Raw genomic sequence first — 21405 nt, 5'->3', positions numbered from 1 at the left:
CAAACAAAGCTGCCGTGCCCAAGGTCTTCACAGTTATAACTTTCCTACTAGATCTAGTAATTTTAACTGTAAGAATAACAATCATGACATTTGTGGTATCTGAAGCAACCGGAAGCCTAAAAATCATAGCAACCCCAGTAGAGTTTTGCCTAATATTCGTTGTTAGCTCAATGGGTTTAAAATTTGAGTTCATTTATAAGAGAGTATAATACATACCTATAAAAAAATTGTCTAAATAGAAAACAATATTAAAAAAAAAAATTAATACTTTTTCATCTGATATAGTACCTTTTCCCTGTCAAAGTTGGTAAAAAATATTTTTTGCATGGTGAATACCTTGGCCATGACCGTGACCACATGCAAACGGTATCATAAATAAACTTTACGTTATTCCCTTTTGAACTTTAAGTGATCCGTCTTAACTTTTTTTGATGGTTTGCTATTTAATACAGTGCTGTTACAACGTAAATTGTGGGAAATGTTTTTTCATAAAGTGGGAAAGTAATGCATCAATACTGTAGAGAAAAAACCGTGCAAGTAAAAAAATATGTTAAATCACAGGAATTAGTAAATCCTGGGTATATAAAAATGTGGTTACTACTGTATCTACAGTCAATGTCAGAAGCTTGCATGTAAGCTATTTTAAATACTTATACAGAAATATGAACACTAAGTGTCAAAGTATAAATAAAGAATATATATTTTTTACTATGGGACACAGCATTAGAACAAATAGAGGAGCTTGTATTACCACAGGCACTACAAATATGTATGCTGTATCTGAAGTTTAAAATATGATTTTCTAAAATAAAAAATATTTGGAATATCAAGAACTTTGAACTGTCATGGATTTGACTAGCAGAATTCAGACTCCTGCCACCTGGAGAATGCCCCTTCCTGGGAATCAAAACTTTTGGGCACTACTTGAATAAAAGTGTTGTTTTATAAAATTCAAACTTTTCAGAGTTTGTGAAACATCTTCTTGTCTTAGAAAATTACATAGGTTTCTACAGATTAGGGGAAAAGTAGATGATTTAGAAATTTGTTGTAAATGATCAAATATAGTTAATATGGAAATGAGTATAACGCTGAAAAATCAACAAGTTATTATTACTCTTACCTGTACCATAATAACTTCACCAAATGCTTCGAAGTACTCTCTGAGTTGCTGCTCAGTCGTTTTGTACGGCAACCCAAGCACTATCAGGTCTGAGCACTTCAACTTTGTTTCTATTCGTTTGGTTTTTGCTGTGGAGTTCTCCAAATTGTCATCGGACTTCCTCTTGTTTTCTGAAAATTCAAGAACAGGAATTAGCTCAACCGATTTGACTTAAGGTTTTATATATTGCAACAATTTTAACATAAGAGATGACTCCGCAGTGTATAAAAATTCATATTCAAAATAACTTGAAAGACACCATTTCTCTCATCCTCCCTCCTCAGTGGCATGTAAATAACTAAAGGATGGAATTCTTTTACCGGTATGAGATTACTGTCCAAGTACAGCACTCTCTTACGTCAGCCTATTTCCCTGTGTTTTTCCTGTCACATGACATTTTTTTCACCTGTCTCAAGAGGTCTATTGGCAAGATTACTGATATACTGATACAAATCATTATAAAAAAAATAACATCCATGCATAACATGCAAAATCTATACCAATAATAAAACTCATCAAAATAAAGTCTGTACCTAGAATCAAATAAAAAGATATTGGAAATGATTAATTTTTTAAGAACTAACAAATTATGGTTTTTAAATTTTCTTTTTGTCTATTTATTCTGGCATCAATCGAAAATCAGTTGTCAGATTTTTACGAAACATTTTTAATTAGTAAGCTTTTTGTCTAACCTAAATATGAGGCTACACATAATTACAGAATTACAACCCTTAGAATGTGAAAAAGGGATAAAACATGGTTTTAAAATAGTTTATTATATATCTCACACTAATCACAGATAAGACTATCAACCACAATTGTACCATTTTGCGAAATTCAAACCCTAAGGGGTTTAAAAGGGGTAAGAAGAAGAACAATAAGTATAAGTAGTAGTAGTAGTAGTAGAAGTAGTAGCAGCAACACCCGCCGTAGCCATAGCTGTCCTCAACTGCTTCCAGCCTGTGGCCGAGTCAGCAAAGTAAAAAAAAGAGGTAAGATTTAAAGAAAAAGAAGAAGAAAAAAGCATTCTTCAGAATATACTAGTAGATCTAAAGGTAAGAAACTAAGAATGAAAAACATGTTTGTTTTCTTCATTTTTTTAATATTTGACTTTCAAAGGGGATGAAAACAAGGTAAGTTTTGTACACATCATAGAAAATCGGGTTGAAAAGAGCATAAGTAAGGCATTAATGAGGAAGGGGGAAAAATTGTACATGCAAAGAAAATCAAGCAAGAGATATGAAACTAAGCATGAATAACTTAAAAATTAATTACCCCTTTTTAGAGTTTTTAGAAATTAGACAATAAGTTAAAGGTAGTAAAACAAGGGTAAGTTAGTTTTTATAGAAATAAATTATATCTCTATAAGTAAATCAAGCAGCAGGTAAGAAACTGAGCAAGAATAAGTTTTTTTATGATTTCATAACATGTTTTAATTTTTTTTTATATTCGACCGCAAAGAGAGTGAAAAGGCTGTCAATTGTTTTATTACAAAAATTATATCACTAACAAATAAATCAACATAGCGTGTGACACCAAACCTTAATGGCACACCATTTATGACATTCAGTTTTAAGACATCATGATGCTACAAGATACTTTATCAAATCCCTGAGTTTTCTAGATACTTCCTGTCTGTAGGAACTCTAAAGCATTGCCCTCCATACAAACGAACACTTTAGGACTAGGTATGAAATCAAAATAATTTCGAATGTCAATAGGAAAACCCAGTTTCTCAACAAAATGACCTACATTTCAATTTTAAACTACAAGCCCTAATAAGACATTGTCATTCTGAACATAGCCAATCCGAGCTAGCAAAACTAACCTGGCATGGATGAATCACAAGGCACTGTAGCTAAACTAACGTCACCTAACACAATATTTTATTTCAAGGCCTTTAGCTTTCCAGTAGTTAAAAATCTAGTACCTCACCATCACCTAGTCAGAATCGACAATGAAATGTTTTGAAACCACATTGGTTCATGTAGGTAGGTAATGCAGAAAAGGGCTTGTAGCTTTGTGCATCTGTGTAGATACACCATAATGCCGCTCTAAGTGTGTAAGTAAACGAACAGAAACAACCTTTGAACAGCTTCAGCCAATTTATTGAAATAGATAATAATTACAGACAATTTAATCTACAATGATGGAAAATTCTTTGCATTAATACTGCCATGTTTATAGTTAGTTAATTTATTGGTTTACTAAAATTATCTGTGAAATCTTTGCCATGAGATACACACAGTAATTGCTTTGAATTAATGTTTTATTTAGATAAAATATATTTCTCTAAAAACACGTGAATTAAAAAACAAACTGCATGCAGTAATACTTATTATATCTGTTAAAAAAGAAAAAGAAAATTTTGATCTTGGTTGAATAGCCACGTTGTCGTTGCCAATTGTGTTAGATATTTTTGTATAGATGTCTATGACTGTTGTGTATTCTTGCTGTGCAATCGTTTGTTACTTTAATATAAAACATATTAAAGTAGATTTTCTCAGTTTTATTCACTAAAAAACCCTAACTTTAATAGGTTATGGGCCCAGGAAACTACTGAAGAATTAATAAAACAGTAAAGAAGAATAATTTTGAATAAATCACGCCATATAACCTCAAAATGGAAAGAACTATGAGTGTGGATAAATTTGACGGAAGAAACTTCAGGCAATGGAAATTCCAGAAAAAATGTGCCCTGAAAGCAAAAGGAATCAATATTTCGATATAAAGAACCAAAGCAAATGCGGATGCATGGCTAAAAAAGGACGGCATGGCTATGTACGTTATCACGTCGTCGATGGAATTTAAATCAAAAAACCCTAATAGAAAACTGAAACCGCCTTGGAAATTATGTCGAAATTAGAATCCATATATGAACAAAAAAGTGAATTGAACAAAATGTTAATTCATGAACGGTTTTACCAGTATAAAATGTCACCAAGTGACAGTGTTACACAACATATTGCAAAGGTTGAAAATCTCGCAAAACAGCTCAAGGAAAGAGGTGAAAGCATCAGCGACAATGCTATAATCACGAAAATATTGGAAACTCTGCCTCCTAAATATAGATCACTTAGGCAAACATGGATGTCGCTGGATTCTGAAAAACAAAACTTGAATAACTTAACGGCAAGACTACTTGATGAGGAAGCTAATATTACTTGTGAAGAAGAACAAGAAATGGCTTTTTTGGTTGCTAATACTAAACTGAAGAAAGAATCAACCAAAAATGAACCTAGTACAAGTGGAATAAGCAAAGAGAAACCTGTGAAGCATCGTTTTGAATGTTACAACTGCGGAAGAAGGGGGCACTTTGCCAGAGAATGTCGTGCACCAAAGAAAATACATAAGAAACCAGCTCAAGATAAGAATACCATGCTAGCTTTTAATGTAGTTGATGAGTCAAATATAGGCAGTGGTTCAGAAGAAGACACCTGGATCTTGGATAGTGGCGCTTCGGCCCACATGACATATAGAAAATAATTTTTTGAAGAATATACAGCTTGTACTCAGAAATCATTGACATTGGGGAACAAAAAGTCCATAGAAGTATGTGGAATTGGAAAAGTTCTAATAAAAAGATGTGTCAATGGACAGTGGGAGCTAAGCATGTTACATGAAGTACTACATGTGCCTAACTTAAGAAGAAATTTATTTTCTGAAGGCATGATAACAAGAAAAGCAGTGGCGTCACGTCAGGGCAAGCAAGGCAAGCAGTGCTTGCCCAGGCAGATTCCAGACATTGTATTTTTTAAATAAATATTTTATTCAGAATAGTATTTTACTTTGGCTCATGCCGTTAGGTGTATGTATTTTTTACACTATCTTCTTGGGACCCAGTACTGTGCACTGTGCGCTATTAGAAAACAACTCGTTGACACACAAAACATGCTGTTTTAGAAGCGTTGCTAGGTTTAGAAGCGCTGGTAGGACCGCTTTCAGCAGGAAGGCTGCCGCAGTAGTTTCATTTCGGAAGGGGGGGGGGGGGGGGAAGGTGGCATGGTACAAAGGTTCAGGGAGGGGATTGGCTGTAAAAACACGTGGTAGAAGCTACGAAGGTAGTGCTTTCTTGCCGAACTGAAGCGAACATGGCCGAAGCAGACGGTGGAATTCTCCCGCCGACTGCTTCGGCTATGTCCGCCACAGTTCGGCAGGGCAGGTGGCGAGGTCGCGTTTCAGTCGGTGGTTGTCTCTCGGGGCGCGCGCATCTCTCCCGCGGGCTGTTGGCTGGCAGTGCGTGGGGGATTTGTGGGCGTACGCGTCCCGCGGGTGGCGGATACGGGATCCCAGCTCGAGAGTTGCAATCTCGCTGGGGTGGCTGTGAATAACCAATAGCAGTCCGCGGACCAATGGCCGGCCTGTGGAGTCGTTATTACAGCTATTGGGGTGAAAGGTAGCCTGAATGCAGCTCGGTGCGTGGCAGAAAGCAGTTCCGTCGGCGAAGGCACCGCAGGGGAGCTCGATGTGCCCTAGATGCGAAGTGTAGACGAACTACGGGCTGGAAATTGCGGAGCTGTGAACTGCCGCGCGCGCAACGGAACTGAACAACATCGTAACTCTGAAGGAAGAGATGGCGGCGCCTTTAAGTTGGGGCCCTGTTGGAGCCAGTGGTAGCCTGGGCGGCGCGACCTTCAACCGTCCCGGGATTTTGGAGGACAAGAGGGTCCGACTCGCAAGATACTTAATTCGCCTGAACGACTTACCCCCACCCTGGCTTGAAAGGTTGTTGGCTGTTGACTGGAAGAAGGAAGATGAAGATGGCGCAATGTCAGGCTGCCTTTCGCCCCGTACACCCGCAGTTCGAGCCGGTTTACTGGCTCATCTGCCCACATCTGGTTTAACTGTGGCTGTCTGGGCAGCTGGGCTGGGCTGACGAGTGAAGTCGCCCGCCCCTGGGGGCGCATGCGCCCCTGGTTAATAATAACCCAGGAGTCCCGAAATTTTAAATGCGGGCCGCAAGGCCCAAGCACCCAACTCCAGCATGGTTGATTTTTCAGCCCCTCCAACTCTTTTTACCTGGACCCTTCTTCCCTCTTGTCCAGTAGTTACCTGCTTGCTTAATGCATGTTAATTGATCCCCGCATGACCCGGCCCAGGGTTTTCCCTGTGTCTATGCAGGTTTTACCTGGGTCACATTAGCTAGATTTTAAGCTAGGCGAGCAATGGGGCGTCAGTCATGGCGCCAATCGCTGCCATGGCTGGCCAGTAAACCCCAATATGCACACGATGCACGCGCCCTTGTCCCGCATGGTTCAAAACCCGCATGGTAGAGTGTATAGGCTTCAGCCTGAGACACACTTAGGTCCTCCCCTAACCTGGACCCTCCCCTTACACACTTAGAATAATTTAGGCTAGCAAAAAAAAATTGTGGCGTTTCAGGAATGATTGACGTGCCAGTTTCTTGGTACACGTACCAGTTATCCGAGTTTCTGATCACGTATGAAGATAATTTCTTTTGTGTTGGTACGAAAAATACCAAGATTTAATTTGTACTATTCTAGTACATTTTTATGAGGTTCTTCTCTTTATTTTAAGTACTTACTTTGCCATGTGTTGTCTGTTTATATATTTTGTACCAGATATAGATGATACTACACTCCCACTTAGTATATAAGTAATGTAGAGTAGGTATTTTACTATCAGAATAATGTAAGTCAAACATTATTTTTTAAAAATAATTTATTTAAAAAAAATGTCAATTTTTCTACCTGTGGAATAGTAAATGTTCAGTTAATAAAACTACTTAAATAGCACCATTTTGTACCTTGAAATCCATATTTTCCCGGTGGAGGGCCCCCGGACACCCCCCTCCCCCCCAATAATGTTTTGATGTAAACAGAGTTGTTGCTTCCCCTCATGTAAACCTCACGCCTCGCCACTGAAGAAAAGGTTATTCCATAGTAAAGAAGGAAGTTGTGATGTGTGTAAAAATGAAGCTGAACAATTTATATGAACTGGACATTGAAACAGTTGTTCCTGACACATGCAACTTAGTGCAGAAAAATAAAAGTGATATTAAAAAGTGGCACGAGAGATTAGGACATTTAAATGTTAAAGAAATAAAAAAAAAGCGTGAAAAATATAGTTGCAGGTTTAAATATTGAAAAAAGTAATGAAACTGAATTAGTATGTGAAGCATGTGCTTATGGGAAATAATCTTGGTTTCCATTCCTGAAATCAAGTCGGGCAGAACTACAACCTGGTGACCTAGTATATAGTGACGTCTGTGGACCAATGAGTCATACATCGGTTCAAGGTATGAGGTATTTTTTTTATTATTCAAGGATGTGGCAACCGGCTACAGACATGTGTACTTCATGAGAAATAAGAGCGATACTCTTGAATATTTCAAGAAATATAATGCTATTGTGAAAAACAAATACATGCAAAGTGTAAAAGCCTTGCATACAGATAATGGATGTGAATATATTAATACTGCATTTAAAGACTACTTAGATAAAGAAGGAATTGTTCATGAATGTACTGCTCCATATACCCCAGAACAAAATGGGCGTGCAGAAAGAGATATTAGAACAATAGTAGAAAGCGCTCGATCCATGCTGTATGCACGTGATGTATCTTTGGAATTATGGGCAGAAACCATAAATTGTGCAGTTTATTTGCTTAATAGAACCTTATCTAGCCAAACATCAGACAAAACGCCATCAGAGTTGTGGAATGGAGTCAAACCAATTTTGGAGCATGTAAGGGTATTTGGTAGTGAAGGATATATATGTACATATTCCTGATCAGTTGTGGACCAAATTAGAAAAAAAAAAAAGTGAAAAGATGATATTGGTTGGATATGATAATACCAATTACAGATGTTCAACGTGAAAACAAAACGAATTAAAGTATCAAGAAATGTTGTTTTTGATGAGAATAAATATCCTGAACAAAGGCAGAATATAGCAAAAATATTCATGGAAGAAAGAAATGAAAATATCCAACAGGATAAATCTGAAGTCATACTCAAAAACTACCCTGCATTGAGTGATAATTATTCTTTAAATGAAAACTCACTGAATGAGAATGAGGAAAGTATGCTCAGTTGTAACAATGATCATCCTAATATTATGAACCATCACAGAGCCTCAATGATTCTCCATATGAACCAATGAATCTGAGACCCAGGAAAAATTTGAATTTAGAAGCCAATTTAGTGGAATTTGTATTACCATCGTCATTTGATGAGGCAATGAAGAGTTCACAGAAGAATGAATGGTTACAAGCCGTTAAAGAAGAACTAAGTGCTCATGATGAAAATCAGACTTGGACCCCAGTGAAGCGAGCTGGACAGAGAACACTCACAGCCAAGTGGGTATTTTCCATTAAGAGGGGTGACGATGGAAAAGTAAACCGTTACAAAGCTCGATTATGTGCACGAGGGTTCAATCAAATCCCTGGTGTTGATTACCAGCATATATTTTCCCCTACCACAAGGTATGATTCAATTAGAATTATTTTAAGTATTGCAGCTAAGTATAACTTAGAAATCCAACAATTTGATGTCAAAACTGCTTTTTTGAATGTGGATCTTGAAGAAATTTATTTAGAAATTCCTGATGGTGTGTTTGTTGACAAAAGTAATGTATTAAAATTGAATAGGTCACTCTATGGGTTAAAACAGGCAGCAAGGTGTTGGAACAAGAAGTTTACTGAATTCTTAAAATCATATGGTTTTGTTCAGTCACAAGCTGATTACTGTGTATATGTTAGAAATATTGAAAGTATCAAGGTTATAATGATAATATATGTTGACGATGCTCTCATAATATCATCAAGTAAAAAAGTAATTAAAGATATAATTAGTTTCTTGAAACAGGCCTTTAAAATTAAGGAATTGAATTTGTCACATTTTGAAGGCATAGAAGTGTTAAAGTCTGATAACTGTATTTGTTTACATCAGCGAGAGTACATAGATCAAATTGTTAAAACTTTTGATATGAGTGAATGCAATCATGCATCAACTCCTGCTGATCCGAATGTTGTCTTGAGGAAACTGCTGTGAAATTCCCTTATAGGGAAGCTATTGGTTCACTGTTGTTTCTATGCTCAGTGTCCAGACCTGATATTTCATATGCGGTGAACATGTTGAGTCGGTATATTAATAATGTCTACAACATGTTAATGCAGTAAAGCGTGTGATTAGATATTTGGTTAATACAAAAAATGTTTGTATTAGATATGGAGAAAGCAATGATCTTATCGGGTACTCCGATGCTGATTTTGCAGGCGATGTTGATACTCGAAAGTCTACTACTTGATATATATTCTTAATGAATGGCGGGCCAGTAACATGGTTAAGCCAAAAGCAAAAGACCATTGCTCTCTCTATCACTGAAGCAGAATTTGTAGCAGCCTGCGAGTCTGCAAAGGAAATACTATGGTTACAGCAATTGTTGTTGGACTTGGATGAAAAATATGATTGTATTAAGCTATATGTTGACAATCAGAGTGCCATTAAGTTAATTAATAACCCAGTTTTTCACAAACAAACCAAAATATAGATGTCAAATACAATGTTATCCAAGAGAAAGTGGAGAATGGTTTAATAAATATATCCTATGTTCCAAGTAAGAATCAGCTTGCTGATATATTAACAAAGCCATTGCCCACTCAACCTTTTGTCTTTCTAAGAGAACAAATAATGGATAAGCTGTAATAGTGTAATGTTTAAGTGCAAAAATATTTTTTTGCTCTCATGATGTAAAATTTTAGTGGGAGTGTTAAAAAAGAAAAATAAAATTTTGATCTTGGTTGAATAGCCACGTTGTCGTTGCCCATTGTGTTACATATTTTTGTATAGATGTCTATGGCTGTTGTGCATTCTTGCTGTGCAATCGTTTGTTACTTTAATATAAAAGATATTAAAGTAGATTTTCTCAGTTTTATTCACTAAGAAACCCTAACTTTAATAATCTCAAATACTTGAACACAATGCGTTACGCTCACACTCAGAAGCCATGATTCCAATTGCTGGTGCTTGTGCATGCAAGTTCCCTGCCACTGGCTATACTGAAGTTCATCACAGCCCGGTCTGTGGCCGGGCGACAACAGTATGGCCCAGCTGTATTTGCGTGGACATAAAAGTATTTCGTCCTTTACATTCCATAGCCAAACTGAACTTGCCATAGGGCCATTCCATTGTTACGGACGGGACACTTAGACCTTAAATATAATGTTGCACATTGTCTCAAATATATTATTTAACTATTTTATCAATATCTGCAGTCAGTCACCCTTAGTACGTATTATACAACTTCCAATTGTTGATGTACGAGATAATTATTAATTTTGATCCTTCAATTATACATCTTTTTGGCATTGTTACGGAAGGGACACAGTTTGGACAGGACGGCAAAGGTGAGTTTTTCACCGAATATTTTCTGTGAATTATAAAGTGATTTATATCCAGTTATTACAAAACATGGTATAGTAGTAGTTAGTTCAAACATGCATAACCTCTTGAAATCAGAACTTAGTTTTAATAACCATAAAATGTTTTTGAGAAAGTGACACGTTACGGACGGGACATGACCTGGGACAAAATATAATTTACAATACCACCTTACTGAACATAACAATTTGGTTTAAAAGTTACTCCTTAATGAACACAACAAAAATTCTAAAATTATCAGTCATTTCAGTAACGTAAATATTTTTTTATTTCAGAAAAGCAGATTTTACATAATCACAGGAATTATCTTTTCAAATTTGTAAAAAATCCTATCTCCAAGCTGTTTTAACTCAGGTTCTGAAAGTAAACCTATCACTTCTGAAAAGTTCACAACATATTTCTTCCTCGTATCAGTTTTAAAAAGAATGTCCTGGCATCCATCGCGTACAACCTGCTCCATTTAGAAAATCTCAATGCTGCCATCATCTTCTACTCCTCCCGGGCTCACCTCTACATATTATGTATACTCTGCCCTACTTGCTCAATGAGTAGGTACTGCCCTCTTTGAACATTGTTCTTGGTAAGCTTCAGCACAAGACACTCTTCATCTGTCTCCGAATCAGTGTACACTTTACGGTAATATGGAATTCTGTTCCTTGGCTTCAACTCTCAAAGTAAAGATTTTTGTACATTACATTCTTCTAAATTTGTTAATATTATTATAGAAATTCTCATGTGAATGTTGGTTAATAGCCCATTTTTAGGTAAATTCGCAATAATTTACAAAAAACAACAAAATGATTATCTATTATAATAAATCTTAAAATGTTACGGACAGGACAAATCTTAAAAAAGTGATTTATTAGTCCAGAAAATTAATAATCAACATTAAACTTTGAGGTTCTGTTAACATCTAGTTGTAGTATCTAGTCATGTATGATAAACAATTACTTGATTAATATTTTATGCGTATAATAAACTTTCTTACTTTTTTGTTACGGATGGGACACCATCAAATAGGTCATCAAAAAACACTAGCTGAAATCTCTGAAAAATAACTTTAAACCACAAACACCATACAGATGTAAGCCAAATGAACTGGTCTTTTCCCTCCAAAACACATCTGTTAAAGAAAAACATATATAGCCAATGTTAAAAGAGCGCCAACTTGACTTGTCAATATTGTCGCAAGGGCCCTCGGTCTCTGTCAAGATCTACACAAATGTCACTCAAAATAAACATTAGGGGGGGGGGGGGGGGGTGGTAGCAGTAGAGCTGGTACAGGGATGGTCTAACCTCCTTAGGACAGGGGGTGTAGGGTGTTGACTGAAAGAAAATAAAGTATTATTTATCCCACATCGTTTCAGGTTTTATTTATGGTAAACTGTGACCAACACAAAAGTAAATAAATAACTAATTAAATAATTAAATAAAGTCAATCATGTCAAAATATCTCTGGTAACAAACAATAAAAATAAATAAATACACAATAATTTATTCTCTTCTTAGAACGAGTATTACTTCCTTTTAAAATAACATGATTATTCTTAACGCACACCTCGACCCATCCTTAAGCTAAATTAACGAAAGAAAATTTACATTACTGGATACCACACACTGCCTGCACTCCTGGAAAGAATCAAAACGTTAAGTCATCCTAACCCAATTTTAAAATACGCCCACAACTGTTACAAGAGGTGAAGGAAAATTACGAGTTCGCCATTACTTACAACACCGTCGAACGGCAGCACGCAGCTACCCGCCAAGCCGAGGCTCCGACAGACCTCCAGCACCTCACCGAGAAGAACCCACCCGGCGCACCCAGGGTGGCCCCTTTTATTAAATCCACTTCACCACGTCATCACGTCGAAAACACTCCACGCGAAAACAAAAATCCCGGCCGCGATTCCACAAACCAACCGCCATTCCGCCAACCGACGCTATCCCCCCCTCCACCGGTCATGCCAGACTCGCACGTCTGCCACCTGGTGGCGACACAAACACCAACGCAGCGAAACCAACCAGGGCAGCCAACACTCCCGGAGATTCCAGGACAGGATGACGCAACCGCCCGCGCAGCTGGCCAGGCTCTCGGGCGGCGAATCACGTCACCGCCCCAGAAAAACAGAGAGCGTTAGCAATCTACCGCGCCAGGAAAACAAAACAAAGCCCGAGTGTCGCAAACAAGTGTCAGGAACTCACGCGGGCTCACAAAGCACTACAAGCACAAAGCCAAATTAAAAAAAAACTCTACACGTAAAATTTTACCGCGTGACATCACTCCGGACGACGAGGGCTTGTGCCCCACAAGCCATGAACCACAACTTTAAATTTACAAACAAAGGATTGAAAGAAAATTTTACAATGTTAACTATTAAGATTACAAAAGAAGCCTGAGAGGCACGAGCCAATTCCTAAAAGTCATAGCAAGACCGGCCAGAGGAGAATCGATGACATAACAAACAGAGCTAGACTTAAAGACGGGTTCGAGGTATCCAAAAATTGATCCGATTGCTTACATCATAAAATTACAATTTCATATCTCCAATTATGAGTGTACATAGTTGTATTGAGCTAAATAAAGTAATCTTGAGGTACAAGCACATTTAAGCCTAACTTGACTGGCCTACAGCCGAGAGAGGCGGAGTATGGTGACAGAACAGCTCGAAGGGGCGGTGGAAGCCATGATCCCAGTGGACGATCTGCAGCTCGTCCCCAAGTCCAGGGCTCCACCATTTGGAGTAGCACCCCTCAGCTCCAGCCATCTCTGCTGTATGTTGCCAGCAGTGCCATCCGTCAATACTGTGAAACTTTCATACCCAGCATCAGATTCCTCAACAAAATAAACAATAACAACAAAAAAAAATAATCTTAGGTGATTCAAAAACACAAACTTACATAGGGGTAGCAACATACTTCAACAATAGAAAATGACAAACTCATAAATTTAACCTTTCATTAATGTCATTTAACAACAGTGTCTAACATAGGCAAATCTCAAACAAGGTAGATATGGGAATCTAAAAACGCCTAACCATTGATGAACCCAGGTGCCTGTTTACCCCGCAGATTCAATAATTAGGATACAAAACTTACATCCTACAAATAAAGGTTAACCCGAGCAAAACAAGAAATTCGTAACAAAATATCCTTCCCCTTTTAAGAGGACCGAGGGCACAAGAGGATACGCTTCTAGGTAGGAACCAGAAGGTAGTTCAAAAGTTTCAAAAGTTAGTTGAAGTCCAAAATCTTCACAGAGTCGTAATGGCAGCAACCAGCTGCGGGATAGAACGTTCACCAAAATCATTAGTACAGAAATGTAGCACTGGCTTCTCAACGTAGCAATGCCATGATAGCGGCGAACCCCACTGCGACCAAGCAGTCTCGTCTCTTCTCTTCTAGAAACTGAGAGTCCACACATACATGTCGCAATCAACTGGGGTCATCCGGCGAATGCACTTCCACAGGAGTTACACACAGCCCACAACAATTCCTGGATGGGATAACAGTTACTTTTTCCCACCACCAGGTACGGGCTGTATAGTCCCAGATCCTCGGTAATGAGGATGGACACGATGATTGATGCTATAACAGTTCATCTTCTACACTAGCACCACATGTCGAGTTTAAAGTTGGTCCTGGCTCTCCGAGTCCATGGAAATCTGGTTCAAACGCACAGTACATGACACTGGAAGGAGTATGGAAGGGAGGTAAAGGAGATAAGGAACTATTTCTTGGCTTAACTCCCATTCCAGCATAACCTATCAAAATAGCAGACACCTAGGGTCATCTCTGGTTAACAAACAAAATCTAAATCTTTATAAACAATACACCAATGTGCCCAAATAATTAGTCGTAACTTACTTTGTTTTAAAAAAAAACATAGCTAATTCTTCATTAAACAACAAATACCATTTTGAAATAATTACAAACCGTGAAAACAGTAAACAATTAGGATGAGTCCATCAATCAAAGAAAATTTACCTCATGGTTCGATAAGTGTGATGTTTACAAGAAATTCATCACCAGTGTTACTGGACAATGTGGCCTTTATTACATTTTCATTACGTAATCGTTCTCGTAAGTCCATAGCCTCTCCACTCGTGGAGGCCTCAACAGGCGTGACTGGGGACGATATCTTCAAATTTTTCTGTGCACTTCGTTTAAGTTGAATACACTTCCAGATAAGAAAAGCCAACATACCAATTACAATTCCCAATATAAAAACCATAACAGTAAGTTCAGCATTTAACATAGTGGTCTCATCCAGTGCAGCTACACGTGGGAACGTTCCAATACCCACAAGGTATGGATTTCTAATGATAATCAAAAATAGGGTCCCCCTATCACAAATAATGCAATACTCTGAACATGTCTGACCATGAAACTCAATACTTCAACCGGTTTATTCAAAGAAATGGGCACCAGCGATGACCCCCACTGTCTCAGGTTGGAACGGCGAATGAGGCGCGTCATCCCCTCGAGACAGCACCAGCATACCCATCAGTAGCCACCAGCAAGTTGTCTTCATTATGAGGGCCCGAGTGGCTTTGAGGGTGCCTGAAACACTCTTACAGGCGACTTAAAAAAAAAACAAATCTTAAATTGACAAGTCACTATTAAACAAAATTACCCAGGACCGAAATGAAATGTATCACAGGTTACAATACACAACAAACGAACACCAAAAACAAATACTTGATGGCCTTACAAAGAATCTAGACACAATACAAACAGGGTTCACAATTGACATCACCATAAAAAAAAAAAATAAATAAATAAAACTCAGACAGCAAAGAATGGTTTCATTCTTTCCACATTAGTTACCTCATAGCTAACTTTACCACGTTGACACTTTTTAAACCGATACAGATTATCAGATATTTTTTTCTCAACAACAAAAGGACCAAACCAGCGATGCAGCAACTTCTCCGAAAACCCCTTTTTCCGGATCGGAGTAAACACTAACACTTCCTGCCCCACCTTATAACTCACCGCTCGTCTTCGTTTGTCGTACCTGCGTTGGTCTATTCTATCTGGCTTGGGATTATTATAGCAAAACACATCATCATGCAAAGAAACATTTTTGGTCCATCTACGTAATTTTGTCCTAGGTCCTGAAGGCATTAACCTGGGGTCAGACTGTTGCTTCTTAGTCAAATCAATATCTTGCCCAACAAAAACAGGTAATTGTAACGTTTTCTCTTTGCCCCTTAGGGTTCTACTACTAACTTCCTCTGCTAAATCATTACCTGCAAAACACACTGGAATTCGTTGATGCATCCTAGCCTCGTTGTGTGAATGCTCTTTTATCCTGACACAACCTAACCTCAAAGTAGGTTCTGATTCAATTTTGTTTACTTTAGGAGGATCATCTTGGGTTCCTGACTTTTGAACTTGGTTATCACAAGGGGGTGCGTTAATTTTATCATGTTTTATGTGTCTGTCCTTAGCCTCCCTCACCTCTGCTCCTTGTACTGGAATGCCTGCAGTGGGATGGTTTATTGTAAATAAAGTATTTCTGTTTCCCTTACATGAAATTACTGCCTCAAACTTAGTAAGAAAATCACATCCTAAAATAAGACCACGGATTGGTGCCTCTACCAGTCCTACTGGGTGATGATAAAAAAATTGGCCTAATTTAAAACCCAGCATAACCATGTGATTCAAGTGGTGGGTTTGTGCAGACACCCCTGCTACAACTCTGTGTTCTGCTGGTTTCCAAAAACGTTTAGGAATTAACCTACTATCCACTAAAGATACAGCAGCGCCGCTATCTATAAAAACGGGGATCTCTGTCCCAAAAATCTTAGTTTTTAGACTGAACACTCCATCGCACTTAAAAAGGGACATTGTGTTTTTACAGAATGCATTCCTAGTCTGTGCATAACTTTTCCTGCCTAGTTTCCCTGTTTTCTGCATATTTGGCTGTGAGCGACAGTTCCACTGAATGTGTCCCGGCTTGTTACATCTAAAACAAATGGGTCTCCCATCAAAGGTCCTCTGGGGTCTAGCAAAGGTTCTAGAACCGGGATCTTGGGTTGTGTCTCTAGGTGTACTGTTGTGTTTCTGTTTGTTAAGATTATTTCTATTTTCTCCACTAGGTCTGAAATTTTGTAAGTGTATGGGCTGAACTCTTAAAATTTCCATTTCTTCACGCAGTTGCTTTAACTGTTTCCCCAACTCCATTAGTCTGTTTTCTATTTTTGAATCCATTGTGTCTGCCTCCCTGATATTTCGAACAGGAACTTGTTCTGGTTTTACAGCCCCACTTCCCTTTAATCTATCATGACTCTTCGCATAGTATAGACCTGCCTCAATGTTTCTTAGATTTCCTAGCAACTGGTCTACTGTGTTGTTAGGAAACAACATAACTTTCTCCACAATATCCGGTCGTAAGCCTCTTAATAAATATCTCACTTTATTGGCTTCTGGCATTTTGGGGTCAAGCCGATTACAAAGGTGAAGAACGTCGTAAATAAAAGATTCAAATGGTTCCTCCCCACCCTGTACTCTTGATTGAAGTCTTATTTCCAGGTCTTCTACCTGACCTACAAGAACGAAAGCAGCCTTTAAAGCAGTGGCTAATTCATCAAACGTTTTCACATTTTCCAATGTTGACTCATAACTGTCATACCAGCAGCTAGCTGGTCCCCTGAGAAATGTGGGTAAATACGCAATACATTTTTGGTCATTCCAGCCATTGACCTTGGCTGCTCTCCTAAACTGTTTTATAAACTCATCGACATCTTCTATTTGTCTCCCCCAAAAATAGCTAGGTTCCACAAAAAAATTTCCTGCCTCCATTGTGTCGTGGTGGTCTTCTCTAGGTGCTGAGTTTAACAAATGCAATTTTTCTTGTATCTTTACCAGGGGCTCCTCATCTGAACTACTATTTTCACAAATATCAGGTATCCCTGTCTTGTCGTCAGTACATAGGCTAAGAGTGTATTTATAAGACATGCCCAAACATAAAAAAAAATAAACAGAATACTCAGTGTGTGGACATACTTAAACTAAAAAAAATAATCATGCTCCTGATAAACATTCAGCCTCCTACCTAACCTGGCTTAAAAAAAAAATCTTAAATCAACTGCTTATAATTACACACACACAATACCAAAAAAAAAAAAAACAAGTGAAATACTAAAGTGCAATGTTTAAAAAAAATTACTTAACTTAATGAAAATTTAAAATACTTAACTCTATAACAAGACCATTTCATTTTTACACTTATTCAGAGTACATGTGAGTAGGCTTTCTGTCTCCACTCCCCTAATTAAAACCTGAAAATGGAAGGTATGCAAATTAAAACACCTGAATATGTTGTTCCTTGCTGATAAACATAAACACTTATCTCAAACACTGGCTGAAAAAAAAAGAAAATGATTACCATTACAGAATAGGCTTTCTTAATACTTTCTCATGCTTAAAACATTTATAAATAACCTGGCTGTACCTCGTGATCCCTGAAACAGATATGGTTAAAACCAAACATCACCATTACACCAAACAAATTTTAAAAAAATAACACACACCCTACAATTAGACATACCCGGCGCCTCCACCATTTTGTCGCAAGGGCCCTCGGTCTCCGTCAAGATCTACACAAATGTCACTCAAAATAAACATTAGGGGGGGGGGGGGGTGGTAGCAGTAGAGCTGGTACAGGGATGGTCTAACCTCCTTAGGACAGGGGGTGTAGGGTGTTGACTGAAAGAAAATAAAGTATTATTTATCCCACATCGTTTCAGGTTTTATTTATGGTAAACTGTGACCAACACAAAAGTAAATAAATAACTAATTAAATAATTAAATAAAGTCAATCATGTCAAAATATCTCTGGTAACAAACAATAAAAATAAATAAATACACAATAATTTATCCTCTTCTTAGAACGAGTATTACTTCCTTTTAAAATAACATGATTATTCTTAACGCACACCTCGACCCATCCTTAAGCTAAATTAACGAAAGAAAATTTACATTACTGGATACCACACACTGCCTGCACTCCTGGAAAGAATCAAAACGTTAAGTCATCCTAACCCAATTTTAAAATACGCCCACAACTGTTACAAGAGGTGAAGGAAAATTACGAGTTCGCCATTACTTACAACACCGTCGAACGGCAGCACGCAGCTACCCGCCAAGCCGAGGCTCCGACAGACCTCCAGCACCTCACCGAGAAGAACCCACCCGGTGCACCCAGGGTGGCCCCTTTTATTAAATCCACTTCACCACGTCATCACGTCGAAAACACTCCACGCGAAAACAAAAATCCCGGCCGCGATTCCACAAACCAACCGCCATTCCGCCAACCGACGCTATCCCCCCCTCCACCGGTCATGCCAGACTCGCACGTCTGCCACCTGGTGGCGACACAAACACCAACGCAGCGAAACCAACCAGGGCAGCCAACACTCCCGGAGATTCCAGGACAGGATGACGCAACCGCCCGCGCAGCTGGCCAGGCTCTCGGGCGGCGAATCACGTCACCGCCCCAGAAAAACAGAGAGCGTTAGCAATCTACCGCGCCAGGAAAACAAAACAAAGCCCGAGTGTCGCAAACAAGTGTCAGGAACTCACGCGGGCTCACAAAGCACTACAAGCACAAAGCCAAATTAAAAAAAAACTCTACACGTAAAATTTTACCGCGTGACAATATCATAATACATGGTAATTATTAGGTACCCATTTTAAAATGAAAAGTTATGTATGAAAAATTAAAAATAATCAAAAAATGTATACATTTCTGGTTAATTAAGGATATGTTGGGTAGTTATAGTCTTATATAAACATTTTTAATTATGTTTTAGTTGTACACAATTTGGTCCTTTTTGGCATGGAATGGCCGCATAGCTGATGTTTGTGTAACAGCCGATAGCGTAGTCAGACTTGCACGTGCATCTTTTCCTCCCTCGTATAGCTAACTCCATGCTACTGCACATTTGTTGTTTACAGAGTTGAAGCAGACTTGTGGAATCATGCCAGACTTTTTTTTTTTTGCTGTGGCGATTTGTGCTATTCAAGTCTGGTGCAGGAAAATTAACATTGTGTTAAATGAATTCGCACAATTTGGAGATGTGCAAAGTGAGGGATTGGTGTAACACTATTTTTAATTTTTATTTAAATTCCACTGTACCACAAAATCCAAATCCAAAATATACATATTATATATGGAGAATCACATGAATGGCTTTGCAATTACAGCAAAAAATGTTGACGACCATGTACTGCACAAATATTGTAATGTAACCTATAAATGAAAATATTTCAGAAACCAGTGGGAATTTATTAATGCTGTTTTCAGGGTCAAACAAGGAACATATGTTGTACTGAAAAACATAATTTTCAGAATTTTATTGTTTTGTTTACTGAGAAGCCAAAACATAAGAAAATTACAACAAATATTACAGGATAAAAACGTGCATGAAAGATATCCATGTCATCTTTCATAGACATGTGATGAAGAAACCAGAGAATAGTCAAGCTACATTTCAAATACTGTGAAATTGTGTGAACGGTTGGTTAAGTCCGGATAGCTGTATCTTAAATTGTTAATTCCTAAGCAACCATTAAAATTTTTTTACAGTATTATTAATGTAACTAACCTAACCTAATGAATCATTCTCAATATTTGACTGAAGTCCTCAAAAACAAATTCTCTCACAGAATGACACAAGCAAACAATAAAATTGCTGCGGTCACGTCACAGCACAGGTATTGTAATGTAACCTACGAACTGTGAATTCTCACAAACCAGTCAGAATATAAAAACATTTTCAGGGTAAACAGAAGAACATCTTTAGTTTTGGAAAAAAATATATTCCTAATTTAACTACTTTATTTACGGAAAAGCTGCAACGCGAGAATTTAACCATAATATGTATGGTGAACATGCACAAACCTGGCTTTAGAAAGGAATATTGTGATTATAGGTTTGCAGATCCTATGAATCTCTACGTATAAAAATGTTAAAAAAAATTGTGACTGCTGCATCAATGCATACCTAGGTATTGTAATCAAAGCTATGCTAATACTCAGATGTAGGGACTTTATAGAACGGAAAGGAAAAAAATATCAGAAAACATGGTTTTCAGAAACTACACATGTCCTTAAATTTACTCTGAAGGGATGGTTTCATAATTCCTACTAGTTTGTAAAAAAATTAAATTTTTATATCTGACATTACAATACCGGTTCTTTTACACTGCCGCCACAATTCATTTTTTACCCGCGAAAAATAGGAACCAATATATGTTTTCCATATACTTGAAACGTTCCTGAATTAATCCTGAAAGTTTTCTTAATTACTATTGGTTTGTTAAAAAATAACAGTTTACAGGGTAAATTACAAATCCCTGCGTATTCACGCTATCACCAACATTCATTGTTTACCTGTGTTTTTAAAAAATTTTTTTGGAGAACTTTAGTGAATGTAGATGTTGTAATGATTAAATTTGTTTAAATAATGACTCTATTGCAATTGTAAAGGATTTTTAATATTTATATTTCATGTTTGATGTTTTATTAGAATAAGTAATTGTATTACATTGCATTTAAAGTACATACTATTTTGAGTCGCGTAATGGACGAGCCTAATGGGAGCCAAAAATATGAATAGAATTGTTAATGTCGTTCATTTTCTATGAGGAATAATTAATATGCAATGGAGTTGCTGACACATTGTATTTTGCAGTATTTCCAAAGAATTCTTTGATTACAGCCATCGTATATAGGTACTGTGTTTAATATGGCTGGTGTTTCATGTATCCTAGTTTATCCCTGGATCCTGAAGGCTTGATCCTGATGGTATGATCCTGTTGGCTTGATCCTGTGG

General features: G+C 37.7%; 1 protein-coding gene across 1 annotated transcript in view; it reads right to left on the bottom strand.

Moving 5' to 3' along the window:
* LOC134528029 (TAR DNA-binding protein 43-like) overlaps positions 1-21405 on the bottom strand; it is a 73637-nt gene that overhangs the window by 44650 nt on the left and 7582 nt on the right. Inside the window, exon 2 of the mRNA XM_063361208.1 lies at positions 1121-1290. Within this exon, the coding sequence (XP_063217278.1) occupies positions 1121-1290 (170 nt within the window). The remainder of the gene's footprint in view (positions 1-1120; positions 1291-21405) is intronic.

The sequence above is a fragment of the Bacillus rossius genome, chromosome 1 (assembly GCF_032445375.1).
Source record: "Bacillus rossius redtenbacheri isolate Brsri chromosome 1, Brsri_v3, whole genome shotgun sequence".
Lineage (NCBI taxonomy): Eukaryota > Metazoa > Arthropoda > Insecta > Phasmatodea > Bacillidae > Bacillus > Bacillus rossius.
The sequence above is the reverse complement of the archived record's forward strand: the minus strand, read 5'-3'. Positions and strand labels throughout refer to the sequence as shown.